Source organism: Sinocyclocheilus grahami, unplaced genomic scaffold (assembly GCF_001515645.1).
Source record: "Sinocyclocheilus grahami isolate Dianchi unplaced genomic scaffold, SAMN03320097.WGS_v1.1 scaffold822.1, whole genome shotgun sequence".
Taxonomy (NCBI): Eukaryota; Metazoa; Chordata; class Actinopteri; order Cypriniformes; family Cyprinidae; genus Sinocyclocheilus; species Sinocyclocheilus grahami.
Genome location: NW_015506001.1, coordinates 633,904 through 651,025, shown reverse-complemented (window position 1 = coordinate 651,025; position 17,122 = coordinate 633,904). Strand labels below are relative to the sequence as shown.

At 38.0% G+C, this 17,122-nt stretch overlaps 1 protein-coding gene across 1 annotated transcript; it reads left to right on the top strand.

Annotated features, from left to right (window-relative positions):
• Window positions 1-6,432: 6,432 nt before the first annotated feature.
• lyplal1 (lysophospholipase like 1) lies at window positions 6,433-16,293 on the top strand. The gene is made up of 5 exons (XM_016247041.1): window positions 6,433-6,538; window positions 11,181-11,280; window positions 12,289-12,458; window positions 15,546-15,661; window positions 15,756-16,293. Exons 1-5 carry the CDS (start codon window positions 6,451-6,453, stop codon window positions 15,978-15,980), a joined length of 699 nt encoding a protein of 232 aa, XP_016102527.1. The 5' UTR covers window positions 6,433-6,450; the 3' UTR covers window positions 15,981-16,293.
• The last annotated feature ends 829 nt before the right edge of the window (window positions 16,294-17,122 follow it).

Here is a 17,122-nt window from a genome sequence, read left to right as displayed (position 1 = left end):
ACAGTGAGCGAAACCTGCAACAGCTGACTGCAAGCAACAAATAAACAAACCCACAAGGCTACGGCATTGTTCTCCTACTTATTAAACGTGTTTGGCTTCGGTGTGTTTGTTTCAATCTTTCGCAAAATTTACGACAGACTTTACTTTCATGTTGGCTGAGTTATGTGGCGCTCTCTGGCAGAGCTACAGTAGGAGCTTTGAAGTGCAGCCATAAATGCTGCACGTACGAGGCCAACATTGCATGCTGCTGTAGAGGTGGAAGCAGGACACAGGTTTGAGCCGACAGCGGTGGGGCAGAGAAGTGTTAAAGCCGTTCTGATATCACCAGCTCTACTCCAAGCTTTTGCAGACCCCATGAGAGATGAAAGTGCGCCGTACTTTTTAGCCACGCCAGAACGCCGGTCAAGGAGTGTAGCACACTGTTTCATGCAAAAGCTTGATCTGGATCACAAATATCAAAATGAAAGACAGGTGTTATAACATAATTACACTTAAGTAAAGCTGCCACCCCTTGTGAAAAAGAAATACACTTGAGCATACTTTTATAAAGAGCACTTATATTATTTTAAAAGAATATACTGAATGTAATGTTTTCGGACACTTAATTGCATGTTAATTGCCATTACATGTAAATGTTTTATAGTTTATAGCAATTTTTGATCCATTTGGACTTAAGTACATCTTTCTATATAATTTCATAATTCTATTGTCTTTGAAATATGATTAAAGTGTTACTGCTGAATGTACTGACAAGCATTTATGCTAAACTAAAATATACTTTAATTCCAATTCTATTAAAACTTGTATGTTGTGTATTTAAATATTTTTCAATTACACATTTGCAATTTACATTAAGTTGCACTTTAGTACATTTAAAATACATTAACTTATTTAAAATACACCAACCTAGTGTAATTCTGAATAACACAATGGTTAAAATACTAATCAAGTACTTTACATGTGCGTTAATATGTTAATCAACATCAAAATAAGTGTAAAAGATTAAGATTATTAAAACAATGCTTTCACTTAAGAGTACAGTTAAGTGGTCTTTTATTTCATTAAAATTATCTATCATTTTAAGTATACTTGAAGTACACTACAAGTGCACATTCAATACAATTAAACACTTCTTTTTCACGAGTGAGAGGACAATTCAAAACTGATTTTCATGATTTCACAATTAACACTGCACTACTTTATTTAAAACAAACATACATTTTCTAGTAATCATAATGGCAGTTATTCATCAAATTCAGGGGAAGATTTTTTTTTGGTCACGTTTGCTTTACCTGATTTCCATAACACTTTCAGTGAATCATTTGCTGAAACAATGTGCAAATAAAACACGCCATCCACAAGCACTAGTGAACTCCTCCCTGAAAATCATAATACATTCCGATTATGTGTTCTTCATTTGAAGAGAGACTTCTAACGTGTGAATGACCAGAGGATGACCTGCGAGCTTCGTCTATGTGAAAGAAGAGCTTTGAGAGCTCATCTGGAGGCCATCATCCACTATTCATACTGAAAACTTAAATCACCTCAGAATGGGCTGACTCAGAATGGTCAGTTGTTTTAGTCATTGCTATGCTTACTATGAATGTGGCAAGTCTTTCATCAACACTGACTGATGAGCACTAAGTGGTGTGCCATGAGAGCCTCACGGGTGATGAACCTGTGAGATCATGCTTTAAAAAATTTTTTAAAAACATGAAAAGAAAACTCAAAGAAAGACAATGTGATGAAAAATCACAGCTGTCAGAGAGCAGTTCCTCCCCTCTAAAACTGTCTAGTATGATAAAAGCAGAGAACGGTATTAAGCTCGTTGACATGACATGTTTTGTTATATGTCCAAGGTGTCAGGGGAGTGAGGTTTACCTGCACAGCACCTACCGCTGGCCTCCCGTTACACTCACCCCCCTAAAACCTCACTCCCATCTGGGTCACGGCACCAACGTAACCCCTCTCCCCCGGGTCCTCTCCGCCACACCTCGTTCTCGAAATTATCTATCATTTTAAGTATACTTGAAGTACACTACAAGTGCACATTCAATACAATTAAACACTTCTTTTTCACGAGTGAGAGGACAATTCAAAACTGATTTTCATGATTTCACAATTAACACTGCACTACTTTATTTAAAACAAACATACATTTTCTAGTAATCATAATGGCAGTTATTCATCAAATTCAGGGGAAGATTTTTTTTTGGTCACGTTTGCTTTACCTGATTTCCATAACACTTTCAGTGAATCATTTGCTGAAACAATGTGCAAATAAAACACGCCATCCACAAGCACTAGTGAACTCCTCCCTGAAAATCATAATACATTCCGATTATGTGTTCTTCATTTGAAGAGAGACTTCTAACGTGTGAATGACCAGAGGATGACCTGCGAGCTTCGTCTATGTGAAAGAAGAGCTTTGAGAGCTCATCTGGAGGCCATCATCCACTATTCATACTGAAAACTTAAATCACCTCAGAATGGGCTGACTCAGAATGGTCAGTTGTTTTAGTCATTGCTATGCTTACTATGAATGTGGCAAGACTTTCATCAACACTGACTGATGAGCACTAAGTGGTGTGCCATGAGAGCCTCACGGGTGATGAACCTGTGAGATCATGCTTTAAAAATTTTTTAAAAAACATGAAAAGAAAACTCAAAGAAAAACAATGTGATGAAAAATCACAGCCGTCAGAGAGCAGTTCCTCCCCTCTAAAACTGTCTAGTATGATAAAAGCAGAGAACGGTATTAAGCTCGTTGACATGACATGTTTTGTTATATGTCCAAGGTGTCAGGGGAGTGAGGTTTACCTGCACAGCACCTACCGCTGGCCTCCCGTTACACTCACCCCCCTAAAACCTCACTCCCATCTGGGTCACGGCACCAACGTAACCCCTCTCCCCCGGGTCCTCTCCGCCACACCTCGTTCTCGCTCCGAGTGGGTCTCAAACCCAGGTCTCCGGCATGGGAGGCGGACGCACTAACAAGGAGGCTAAAGACTGCAGCCACTAGCGTCAGTCGCTAGTGCGTCTCTTGAGATCAGGGGAGTGAGGTTTACCTGCACAGCACCTACCGCTGGCCTCCGTTACACCAGCACACCTTGTTCTGTGGTAAATGCCCCTTATGACATAATGAACACTTCTTCAGCCTCCTGCATGGGTCCATGTCACAGTTTCCAGCTGTCTTTTATGTCAGGTTTGTGAAAAATGGGACAAAACAAATATAGTAGTCTGCCAACCTTTGGAAAGCACATGCCTGGGTTTTGATCCGTGACTGAGGAAGTTACTTCACTGCTTCAAACTTCTCCTGGAGCTTTACCAATCAAACCCATTTATCATACTTTGGCAGGCCAGGACACTTTTGGGGGTGTTGATGATTAGTCAAGCCCAACTAGCATCTTTTGAAAACCCAGAAGATGCTTTTTGAGGACTCTGAAGGAATCGCAACATCTCCCAGGTAGGCCAAGCCAAACTGATGGTGGAGTCCTGCTGGATACTGTAAATAAAGAGTTTAGAATTGGCAGCTAAAAGAAAAAATGAAACACTAAAGGGTCCACCATTTTGAGATCAGTTCAACCATTGCAATTAAAGTTTCCAAACAAACTGTCCCAGCTGGAGCAATGACACAAACCACGACAGCCCACAGAGCAAGGACAAATGCCACAGCCACAGCCTCTCTTTAAAACACAGCAAAGAAAGAAACAACAGCAACGTCATGCATGGGACTGAATCTAAGAGTACATTTTATGAGAGAAAACATATGAAAGTATTTGTTTTGTATATGCAATTGTGTAGTGTTTTTCAGGTTGTTATTTATATTCATATTTGGTTATATTCTAACATTAATGTTGTTCCAAACCTGCATACGTTCCTTTATTCTGTGGAACACAAAAGATGATACTTTGTACAATGTATTTATTTATTTTTTGTCAGTATGGTTTACATCCCACCATTCTTCAAAATGTCTCATTGATATGTGTTCACTAAAAGAAAGAATTCATAGAGATTTGGAACAACATGAGAGTGAGACAGCATTTCCATTTTGGGGTGAACTATCCCTTTAACATGGTATAAATAAACCCGTCATACAAATAAAAATCAGCTTTAATAATGCTTTATGAAACCTAAAGGCACCTTTTGACATCACGGAGGTCACTGTACTTAAAAAAAAATACTGTAAGTCTGAGCAATTACTCTATTCGTACAATGATTATTGCATTTGATCAAAACCTTACTGCATTAATCAAATTATCTATAAATAATCATAGACCTTGAAGGTTTTCTTCAGCAGCAATTGAGATTAATTAGCTACATTATCTCAGTCAATACCATATGAACAATTTATCATACAGTATATTCAGTTCAGACTTTGTGACAAAACACAGATCCACTATCAAGCTGCCTATAGCGGGCAGGCATAAACAGACAGTGTGGTACAGGACTGATTTAGCACATGGGGGATCTCCTCCAGTCATTTGTCAGTATTGGAGACAGAGTCACAGTTAAACACAAATGTAGTCCATCCCTCCCACACAGTGAGAGAAAAGGTGGAAGGAGGTGAGATTTAGGACGCAGAATGTGTGGTCTGAGCATTCAGAGCAACTGAAATTTACCAGAATCAAGTGAAACGGCACGAAAGATAAGACCCCAGTATGTGTTTAAAGTAACTTGTAGACATCTCCTAAATCTCTGTGAGCAAACAATGATGTTCAATGTAACATCAACATTTTATGAGACAGGGATTTTTATGCAAGTACGTAGAGCATTCTTCTTCAGCTAAAGGGTCTGATGTAGGTCCTGAATGAAAATTTGTAATGGGTGTGAATTAAGAAAAGTGACTGGCTATAAATATGTTTAAACAGCCATGAAACTATATTCTGCATTATCTCAATATATGCTAAATTCTGATGTTCTTATTAACAGTGCTGGGGAAAGTTACTTTTAAAAGTAATGCATTACAATTTTGCGTTACTCCATAAAAAAGTAACTAATTACGTTACTTAGTTACTTTTTTTGGAAAGTAATGCGTTACGTTACTTTTGCGTTACTTTTTAAATCTGGACAGGGCTTGCTTGTTTGTTTTTAAAATAAAAAAGTTATATTTTGGGCAAATATAAAAGCCTTTTCACACCAAAAGTGAAATGAATAAGCCTCAGGCTGAAGGGAAAGTACAGTCGAATGCAGAAGAAGAAATTCCAACACACTTCAGCAATAAACAACAAAGACACACAAATGTTCGTCTAGAGTAATTTGTGCTTATTAGTACGCTTGAACTGGATCATCAGAGGTCAGAAGCAAAGACATTGCTTTATAGAATGGGATTAAATACATAAAGGATATTTGTGTTGTTTAACATTTTATTATTGCAGGTTTGCGTCATATTCTGAGTTGCATTATTTGTATTTATTTTGAGGAATACTGAATCTGTTTTTTGTTGTTTTTTTGTGAGTGAGATGAATTAATGCACATTCATATTTATTTTAGAACTACAGTAACATCTTCTGATTTCTGTCGCCATGGCAACACCAGAGCTGTCAATCAATAAATTGTAAAAAAAAAAAGTAACTTGCGTCACTTATTTGAAAAAGTAACTCAGATATTCTCTTGTAAATTAAAAAGTAATGCGTTACTTTACTAGTTACTTGAAAAAAGTAATCTGATTACATAACTCGCGTTACTTGTAATGCGTTACCCACAACACTGCTTGTAACAGAAATGGGAAAGGGTCAGAGTATTGTTCTCACTTTGCAGTTGAAATCATGCATCATGTTATAAGCAGCCAACTAAAGAACGAGGGTGTTTAAATGTCCTGGGTTCACCTCACTTTAAACTACTGTAAAAGTCTAGATGTCAAAAGTTATCAGTACGTCATAACAAAGTCGATATATCGAATAATCATGCAGTGCTGACTATGACCAAAAACGAGTCATTTTAGTTCAGATTCGATTACTTTGGGATTTACTTGTTCAATTTCTACAGCCAGCTGCAAATTCTTAGTGATAATAACCTTGCAGTTAAAACTAAGGGTTTTATTAGATTACAGAGATTTTTTTGGCATATTAGCAATGATAAACTTCAAGCACTGTTTTCTACTTAACTGATGTTCTTTTGTTTTTATGTGCTCTTTTGCTTTACTTGTGCTTGTGTTCTTGTATTACTGACTTATAAGACCGTGAAGCAAGCCTACATGTGCCACAACTGGACTAATGGGCAAATGAACTGCTGTACTGAATCTTTTCTGTGTTACTTGACAACAAATCAGCTGTACTGCAACACTCACCCTAATATTAGCTCACCATCAGAAGACATGAGAAGAGAGGCATCTGTTTTATACTTACATGAAGCAGACCTCATTCATTCATTCATCATTAGTGAGAAGTTTCACAGTGCTGGAAGGTGAACGCGATCTGTGACGCAGTGAGTATCGCGAGATAACACGGGATGAATATGGCCGCAGTTAAACTACAGACGAGTGTCGTGAGTCAGGCTGGAAAACACACTGCTTCTGTCATCTTTCTTCATGGCTCAGGTGCTTTTAAAAAGATTAAAACCTCGCTCATGCAGACGCGGTGTGAAAACTATTTTTAAAAGAGAAATGATGTCCTACTAACCTCCGCAGACCAGCGCGGCTCACGCAGCACGCGACGCAACTGAATGAAGCGCAAGGGTGCAGAGACCGTGAGGTTGAGCATGCTCTGTTAAAAGTGCATGGCTTATGGTAAAAATAATTACAAGAAATAGTGAGCGTAAGAACGCGAATGCGCGTAGACATGACCACAAAGTGAACACGTTTCTCTGTCGCAATCTTCATAATCCTGCACACTGCATATCCTTTGGATTTATTTAGCATTTTAATACGGGTTTCTAAGGCAGACATCACTGTTATGGTGGTTCATACTTGGGGACATAGGGATTTGAACAAGCCCATAGTATTGGTATGTTGTTCTGCTATGGACATAATAGATATGGTTTTTCAGATCAATCAAATTAGCATAAGAATCCCAAAGATTTATACTGAAGAAAGGAATGTCATATCTCGATATGAGGTGCGTCTCAATACTCAATACTATTTAAGATACGCTTAAAAAATGAAGCATGGAAAGTTGGACTATTCATGCACTCGACTGTCACAGCTTTAAAGGGGTCATATGATGCTTTTTTAAAATACCCCTATAAAATTCATACACCTAGACTGTTTCCACCACTGAAAGAAAAAAAAAAAAAAAGGGTTATTGCTACTTTTTATCTCACAACCCTGACTTTTTTCTTGCAATTGCGAGATTACATCTCACAATTCTGACTTCGAGATATAAACTCGCAATTGCAGTCTTACTATTCCGACTTTATTCCTCGCAATTGCGAGTCTATTGGTGCATTTAAGTCATGTCGGATAGATCGTATTTACGAGTTGAATGCACATGAACACCACCACAAAGTTGTTATTACGAGTGGGAAACTCGAAATTTTCTTTAAGCCCAGAGTTTCCGAGTTGGGGGCGTGTCAATGAGAAACATGGTGGAATCGATGGATGCCTGTAGTTGACGTAAATTTTTGTTTAAATTGATAGTTTAGTTGTCCTATAAACTTAAATTGGTAATGTTCTTGTTATGCAGCTAGTTAATGAAATCCAAGTAAAAAAAATGCAGACCCTGTTGTATTTTCTTGTAATTTATTAAAAGAAGGTACACCGCCATCTTGTGCCGACTAAACTAACTTGAACACACCTGACGTCGTAATTTGTCAACTCGTTAGTACGATCGTCCCAGGAGGATTGAACGCAGCATAAATCTCATAATTTTTAGAAAAAAAGTCAGAATTTTAAGTTAAAAGTCTAGGGTTGCCCTCGACTAAAGATTTTTCTAGTTGACTAGTAGTCGTTCATTTTCGCAATTAGTCGACTAATCGCACGTTTATATCAATAAACAATATAATTCTTAATAATGAGCCTTTATTGCCTATAGCCTATCAGCGCTCAAGTGCATGCATAAAACTTTCCACAGCGCACCGGCAGAAGTAATAATTATGAATGCGTCAGGGATAAAAAAAAGGGGGCAAGAAGACTGCCTTAACATTAATAATGATAAACTAGTGTTTTCTGTATTTTCGGCTGCAGCGATCTTCACAGAGGACGTGCACGTTTCATATGGATTAGGCTACATAATCTGAAAATATTTGTTTTCCGTTTGAATTGGTTCATTTAAAAGTAGACAATTCTCTTTCTATAGATATATTTTTCATGTCAGTGAGGCAAACAGAGTTTCGGTGCCTTTGTTAAATTCTTTATATATATTTTTTTTTACCGCTCAAGTTCACAGAGACCTAATAATGTTTGCTTTTGTTATTTTACAAAAGCACAATGTTCTGTTGTTGTTGTGAGTGCACGCAAATAAAAGTAGACCTTTTACAGATTTGAAAGATGCATTACTCTGGATGAGCAAAAATGACAAACACTTCAATAGCGCACATTTTTCTAGGTTAACGTTAAAACGAGCGGCCATGTAATGTTGTGTTGCTGCTACTTACATGTTTCAGATTATAAAACACATTTGAGGTCGATGAACAAAATGAACGTTTGGATGTCCGATGTACTGTAATTACCACTTAAACCAGCTGTTAATGATCTGTCCATCACGACTTCATGACTTCGCCACTTCACCAACAATTTTGTTTCTGCGACTAATAAAATTTTGATCGACCTTGTTCACACTGCACAATTTTAGCCTGATTTTTCACTCACCAACAGGTTTTGCGAAATGGCCGACAAATGCCTGAAATCGGAGGCAGATCGGTGCTCGTTCATGCGAGTGACAATCACGCAGTGGCAAGAAGACTGCCTTAACATTAATAATGATAAACTAGTGTTTTCTGTATTTTCGGCTGCAGCGATCTCCACAGTGGACATGCACGTTTCATACGAATTACATACTCTGAAAATATTTGTATTCCATTTGAATTGGTTCATGTAAAAGTAGACAATTCGCATTCTATAGATATATTTTTCATGTCGGTGAGGCAAACACAGAGTTTCGGTGCCTTTGTTAAATTTTTTATATATATTTTTTTTTACCGCTCAAGTTCACAGAGACCTAATAATGTTTGCTTTCGTTATTTTACAAAAGCACAATGTTCTGTTGTTGTTGTGAGTGCACGCAAATAAAAGTAGACCTTTTACAGATTTGAAAGATGCATTACTCTGGATGAGCAAAAATGACAAACACTTCAATAGCGCACATTTTTCTAGGTTAACGTTAAAACGAGCGGCCATGTAATGTTGTGTTGCTGCTACTTACATGTTTCAGATTATAAAACACATTTGAGGTCGATGAACAAAATGAACGTTTGGATGTCCGATGTACTGTAATTACTACTTAAACCAGCTGTTAATGATCTGTCCATCACGACTTCATGACTTCGCCACTTCACCAACAATTTTGTTTCTGCGACTAATAAAATTTTGATCGACCTTGTTCACACTGCACAATTTTAGCCTGATTTTTCACTCGCCAACAGGTTTTGCGAAATGACCGACAAATGCCTGAAATCGGAGGCAGATCGGTGCTCGTTCATGCGAGTGACAATCACGCAGTGTGAATTATCAAAGACGCGATCTGAGTGAATCGCCGGTGCGTCGCTGACGCCCGTCAAATATTTGGCATGCTAAATATCTGGAGCTGTCGGCGATTCATAATCACGCTGTGTGAAATGAGTTCTGACTGAAAAACACATCGGCGATGACCTACAGCCAATGAGAGACCAAGATACAGGGCAGCGGAAAGTTCGGGGAGGAGTTATATGAAATGTAGTTTGCGGACCAGTGTTGCCCAATCCGCGATTGCCGCCGGTTGTTTTTTATGTCAGCAGGTTGAAGCGACCCCAATAACGTGATATTTAGGCCCTGGAATGTGAATTTGAATGTGAACGCGATTTTTACTGGGGGACCTGGCAACCCTGCACTAGACAGTCGTGCAGTGTGAACTCGGCATAAGCCTCTTCTCGTCGACTAATAGTTATGCCGAGTTCACACTGTATGATTTTCAAACTCGTCGGATCGCCGTTGTTTTCACACTGCGGGACTATCTGGGGTAGCATTCAGTTGTTGCTGTGTTCACATTGCACGATGGATCGGCGACAGGGGGTTTCACACTGCATGACTTCACAATAGGAAGAATCGCCGACAGCTCTGTCTGGTGCAGGGTTGCCAGGTTTTCGCTACAAAACCCGCCCAATTACTACTCAAAACTAGCCTGAAAATAGCCCAATTGCTTTCGAGGGGGTCCCCCAGTAAAAATCACGTTCAAGGGGTAAAATACACATTTTTTTGGCGGGGTTCTCCTGGTACAATTCACATTCCAGGGCCTAAATATCACGTTATTGGGGTCACTCGCGTGAACGAGCACCGATCTACCTCCGATTTCGGGCATTTGTCGGCGATTTCGAAAAACCTGTCGGCGAGTGAAAAATCGGGCTAAAATCGTGCAGTGTGAACTCGGCATTAGTCCACTATCAGGGGGCAGCCCTAATAATGTAAAAAAAAAAGACTATTTTCCTACAATTGCAAGTTTATATCTCACAATTGTGACTTTATAATTCTCAATTGCTTGTTAATATCTCACAATTCAGACTTTTTGAAATTGCATGTTATAAAGTCAGAATCACAAGATTCACAGAATTGTGATTTATATCTCGCAATTCTGACTTTGTAACTCGCAATTGCGAGTTTCTATCACTCAATTCTGAGAAAAAAAGTCAGAATTGCGATAAAAAGTCACAATTACCTTTTCTATTACTTATTCACTGGCACAATCAGGCTTCCGTACTGGACAGTTGAGTACGTAGTATGCAGTAAGTGCATATAGTGTGTAGTATGTAATTTGGGCCACAGCTAGAGAGTCGGGTTTGGGTTCTTTAGACTTGGTCCAGTACTACCCAGAACACTGTATAAACCACATTATAACAACCTAACAAACCAGAGCACCTTAGTAACCATATACTTATTCAACATGCAACTATTATTTCCATGTAAGTTTGTTTCTCTGTAAAAAAAAATAATAATAATAATAGTTTGTACTGTTTGCATATGTTTAGACCTATGTTTAATTTAGACACATTTGAATAATTTAGTCCAATATAAGACGTATGGTGGTGTAATAACTTTCATCCATTTCATTTAGGCGACACAGGGCCGGGTTTGCGCAGGTGGGTTTATGATGTGTTGGGACAAAACCTGGCATTTGAAAACATCCGGGTGATTTATCCCACAGCGCCAGCCAGGTAAACATTCCCTTTACATCGCCTTCACAACACCTTTACAGTTATTGGTTAAATACAATAATTTATTAAAACAGTGAGAGAAATTATTGGTTTTGTAGTAAATGCACATGTTTGTGTCTGACATTTTTCTATTTTTGTGGAGTCTGCTATAGTCTTAACAGTCAAAACTCTAGTTTTGTGAGATTTATTGATTTATAAAACTCTAGTTTTGACTGTAATTGAAACTGAAATAGTAATGAGTATTAATGAGAATTTTACAAAAAAGAGAATAATAGATAAAAAGCAACCTGATACAATATATTCTCTTGCTTTATAAGCAATATTATATTTGGAAAAATGGATTTGATGAGTACCTGTAGTGGATGCATGACAAAGATGGATGTGGTAGATCAACACGAATAAATGAAAACTTATTAAACAATGAAATCTCAAATAGAAACTAAGAAGACATAATGCTGTCTGTAATTATAATTCATAAATATAACTTTTTATGTCAAGTGGACTTATAAGCCCATTAACAAAGAACATGTTGAACCAGCTTCTAAATGGTATTTACTGAATTCATTGTGTTCAGAACACATCTTTTAACTCTTACCACAACACAAACTTTACCCACTTACCCGTATTATTAAAAAGACTTTAATAGACTAGGGAGTATAGGGCCTAGAAAACAATAGTAATTATAATAATAATAATAATGAAGTCTCACAAGCTTTTGATAGGAAGAACCTGAAAGAGAAATGTGATTCAGATTATAATAAAAAAAAATTACAATTTGGATTTGGGTGGGATTGCACTGTATTTTATTTATTAAAACCTTAATTGCAACAACTTTATAACATAAATGAAAATAAGATCACATTTTATTTTTCAAGCAGAAATCCATGTAATTCCAAACATTTAACAATCATTTCTCACAGCTGTGTGAATGCAGTCATTTATTTAGCAGTTTCTTCAGCTTTGTTTTGATTGAATTATTACTTCACCGCTACAGTTGTTTGTTTTTAGGCCGTACACACCCATGCGAGGGGCTCAGTCTCATGTGTGGTTCGATCGTCACAAGATTTCCCAGGATTGCCCGGAACATTTGGAGTCTATAGATTCCATGTGCGAAAATTTAAGCGCCATTGTCCAGGAGGAGATCCGAGCAGGGATCCCTAAACACAGGATGCTTATTGGTATGGCTACTGGCTCGTCTCTCTCCAATCCTCTCTCTCTCTCTCTCTCTTTCCTCCCCATCCATCTATCTCTTCCTACCTTATTGCTTTCCTCCGTCTTACACACTCTCACACTCCACTTGTTCCAAATTAAGCAGAGTCTCAGACCACTGCTCATAAGTCTCTCCCTCGTTGTGTAAAATGAAGAATGAAACTTATCAAGTTTCTCATTCCTTTCATTTGTTGCCAGAATGGGCCAAGAAGAATTTCTGGATGATTCTCATATTTCTGCTAAGCTTTATCTCAGAATATTTGGGTTATTGGGTTCACATATATATCACAATGAGATAAAAGTGGCAGAAAATCATTCAGTAAAAAGAGATCTTAGAAGAACGCAGGTAAATTCCCTCAGGGTGTGAGAAGACGACTGGATAGACATTAAAAAGAGGTTATGATTTGCTCAGCGAGTTAAACCAAATGGCAACATTCAAGGAAGGGTTAACCAAAAAGCCAATAACACATAAATACCCTTAAATAGTTGCAAGTAAAATGAGAAAAGTGAAAAGTCTTTGTGTGAAAAGGCTATGTGTGGAAGAACAGAAAAGCCCCTGAACTCGGTTCCAAAGAAACTGATTCAAAAAACACATGTTCCTGTGAGACTGCTGAAATATTATCTTCCTAAATCATAACATTTTGTCATTAACTATAAATACTCATTGGAGTCACTCGAAGAAACGAAGTGGTCTGTACCCTGAGTCCACTTCCTAGACTGACAAGCGGCATAACTTTCCATGGAAAACGCTTTCATAGATATATATATAAATACTGTGTTTTTCAACCTTTTAGGTGTCGTAGTTAATGGGAAAAGCCAAAGTCAAACATGCATGCATAGAATTTTTTAGCCAAACAGTATGTGGATTTCTCAATAAATTCAATATTAGGATGGAATTTTTTGGTTTTGTCTCTTTGATTAAAAATTAGTAGACTTAGTTAATTAGCCCTGGAGATATAATTGCTCACAACATCTAGGAGAGGTTTGAAGAACATGTGAACTCCATCCATCCTCCGTCTCAACATGGCTCTGACAGACTGATGGGTACGTTTTCCCAGATGTAGTGCCCAGATTTGCCCAGATGTGTAAGATTAAGCACAGGCATGAAAGAAGACTTCAGAAATTTTCTCAGTTTGATGATGTGGAACTGAAGGCCAGCTTTCTTTTCTCTTTCTTTTTTGTTTTAAATTTCAGTTTGGGGAAGACTTTAAATTGCATACACTTATTGATGTCCTCCTGACTCAATCACTCCAGAGTGAAAGGGTTTTCATATCCTTAAGTCAGACATAACAATTCTGTCAGACTGTGTTTGCATATAAAGCAATAATGCGACAATTGTCAATGACCAGAGTGTATACATGCCTGCATAATGCGACTAAACTCACAGACAGGTATAGAAGTGAAAAAAAAAAAACATTATTTAAAATATATAATAAAAAAAAAATAGTGGTTGAATCAATGACTCATCAACACTGATGCATCTGCCACTGCTGAATGAGAAAAGATCATGGAAAGGGTTTACAAGCAAAACCACCTGCGATTTGCCACTTGCTGCATGCCTTTCATTAAAAAAACTAGCTAAATATGCGACTGTCGCTGTTTGCGTTAGATGCAATAAACAAGCATGAGCTGAATCAATCTGCGACTTTATTAACAGGCCTCTGCGCGTGAACCAACACAACAACGCCATCACAGGATACAGGGCATATATGGCATTACGCCGTGTAACAGTCACATCCCATGTGAAGCAAAAAAATTATGCATTTACAATTACAGTGGTGCCTTTCCCATCTAAGAAGTTCAGTTCAATCTTAATCATGAAATTTTGGGGTTTCAGATTTCTATAGCCTTTCATTTTCAGACACTGGCTCTGTTGTTTGACACAAGGTAAATTGTCCCTTGTGAAAAAGAAATGTACTTTAGTATACTTTAACAAAAAGAGTACTTCTTTCAGAAATCACATGCTATGAAAGAATATACTTAAAGGGATAGTTCACCCAAAAATTTAAATTTGATGTTTATCTGCTTACCCCCAGGGCATCGAAGATGTACGTGACTTTGTTTCTTCAGTAGAACACATATGATGATTTTAACTCCAGCCGTTGCAGTCTATCAGTCGTATAATGCATGGCAATGGTAACAAAATCTATGAGAGTAAAAAAAACATGCACAGACAAATCCAAATTAAACCCTGCGGCTCGTGACGACACATTGATGTCCTAAGACACGAAACGATCGGTTTGTGCCAGAAACCGAACCGTATTTATATCATTTTTTACCTCTAATACACCACTATGTCCAACTGTCTTTGGGCGCGCGCGCGGCATCCGGTGCGTGAGGTGTGTACGCGCTCTGGCGTAGTTTACGCAAGCGGCGGAAGTGATCTCTCGCGCGTATACGTCACTCATTGTTTACACAGTGCACAGTCATTGTAGGTACGACGGCTAATCAAAATGGTACGTACTTGCGCTTATCCGGATTGTTCAAACCGACTTAAAACGAAAAGATTACGTTCTCTCGCGCGAACTCATTCGAGAGTGGTGACTTTCCACATATTCCCAACTTCTGATCCTGAAGTTATGCTTGATTGCTCTTCGGCTGGATATCAACACACCCATTAACGTAAACTACGCCAGAGCGCGTACACACCTCACGCACCGGATGCCGTGCGCACGCGCGCCCAAAGACAGTTTTTTAACAATTTATTAACTTTAAATATAATATTGAATGACACGTTGAAGTTTACATGTGCTTTTTTAAGTTAGTCAACACATCGAGGTAAATGAAAAAAAGATTACAATGATTTAAAATGTACTTTACAGTAATGCTTTAATTTAACATTATTACCAAGTGCACTTTTTTACAAAATGTACTTAAGTGTGTTAAGAAGAAGAATCATATATGCTGGCTGCTAAGATCACACATTTTTAGCAATTTGAGAGCATTGCACTTCATGACTAGCACAGTGGAAAAATTTTTACAAAAAAGTCAGCTCAACATGTTTTAATACGAAGCCACTGAATGCTTGTCTAATGTCTGTATGTTTGATACTATAGGTGGCTTCTCGATGGGTGGTGCCATGGCATTACACCTGGTTTGCAGGTACCACCAGGATGTTGCCGGCATCTTCGCTCTGTCCAGCTTTCTCAACAAAGACTCAGTTGTATATCAGGTAGTTAATACCCTCCAGAATGCCTTATGACCAAAGATTTTTCATATCGTGATGTAGAGCACAAGTAAAAGATTCTGTTTGACCTTCTGCACAGGCAGTAGAAGATGCATCCCAATGCCCGCCTCTGCCTGAGCTCCTTCAGTGTCATGGCACTGCAGATGAGCTGGTTTTCCATAGATGGGGCGAGGAGACCAACTCACTGTTGAAGAAAGCTGGCCTCAACACGTCTTTCCATTCCATACCAGACCTCAACCATCAGTTGTGTCGACAAGAACTGGAGTTACTACGCTCCTGGATCCTGAAGAAACTTTCCCTTTAGAACATCCATAATGCTGGACAATGACTACTGCTTCCCTATATACAATACAATAATCACCATTTACTCTCCCTTATGTTGTCACAAGATGTCATTTTATTATATACATATACTGTATATATATATATGGGGGGTGGGGTGCTTTTGAAAACTTTTTTTTTCTCCATAAGTGGAGGTTAACCCAACTCCAGTAATCTAATGTTAGTGTAATCTGTTAACAACGCACATCATAAACCTGTATTTTTAGGCAAGTGCCAGATAATGGGTGTCGTCGTAAAATATTTTTAATATGACCGAATTTGTATTTAACGTGATCACAATTTAATAAAAACATTGTAAGTTAGGCCTGTTAATTGTAACAATTAAATTTCCACGCTTATTCAAACAATGAATGAATAATATAAAGGAAGCGAGCAAAGAACATTTAGGCTACATTATCAAAGAATATTATCACTGACTTCAGTCTAGCGTGAGTTTAAGAACTCTCAGAAAATTATAAACACTGAAGCTCTATGAATACACTATGATGAATGAATCTCTTACATCTTAGGTACATCTGCACTTTGTTGTTTATGATGAGAGAATTCGCGAGAGAGCAGAATTCAGTCAGCGAGCGCACGCCCTGAAATAAACTGGCTTTTCAGCGATGGCTCATCTGAACGCTTCTGATTGGCCACTGCTTCGATAAGCTCAACGGAAACGTTTGTGATTGTTTCAAATGCTTAACACTGCAAAAACATTTCAAAAGAAATGCAACATCTAAATGCATGATGCAGATCTAAATTTAATGCCGCAATTGGCACACTTCAATTCATTTTCACTTTATTCGCGACAGCCGTAATAGATTTAGTTTAATTGTGCAAAGACATTTTTGCCCCAATTCCCCGTTAATTTCCAATCTGGCCAGAGGAACGCAAAGCTCGTCCAGCCTTACACACGCTCCAGCTGTTACAGTAAGAATTATATAATAATAATGAATTATTAATTGATCTTGAGAAACTTTGAGTAGATAGATTTCATAGCTTAATACTTGGTTAAAATGACAGTCATTTCTATCAGCCTGCCAGGAATGCAAGATCATGAATAATCAATCGGTAGTTATTGATATTTTGAATAAAATAACTAATAACTACATATTCAGTCAC

Coding starts and splice junctions, on each gene's coding strand:
- lyplal1 (XM_016247041.1), top strand. CDS start 6,451: ATGAATATGGCCGCAGTTAAACTACAGACGAGTGTCGTGAGTCAGGCT. Junction 6,539..11,180: donor CATCTTTCTTCATGGCTCAG/GTGCTTTTAAAA, acceptor CATTTCATTTAG/GCGACACAGGGCCGGGTTTG. Junction 11,281..12,288: donor TATCCCACAGCGCCAGCCAG/GTAAACATTCCC, acceptor GTTTGTTTTTAG/GCCGTACACACCCATGCGAG.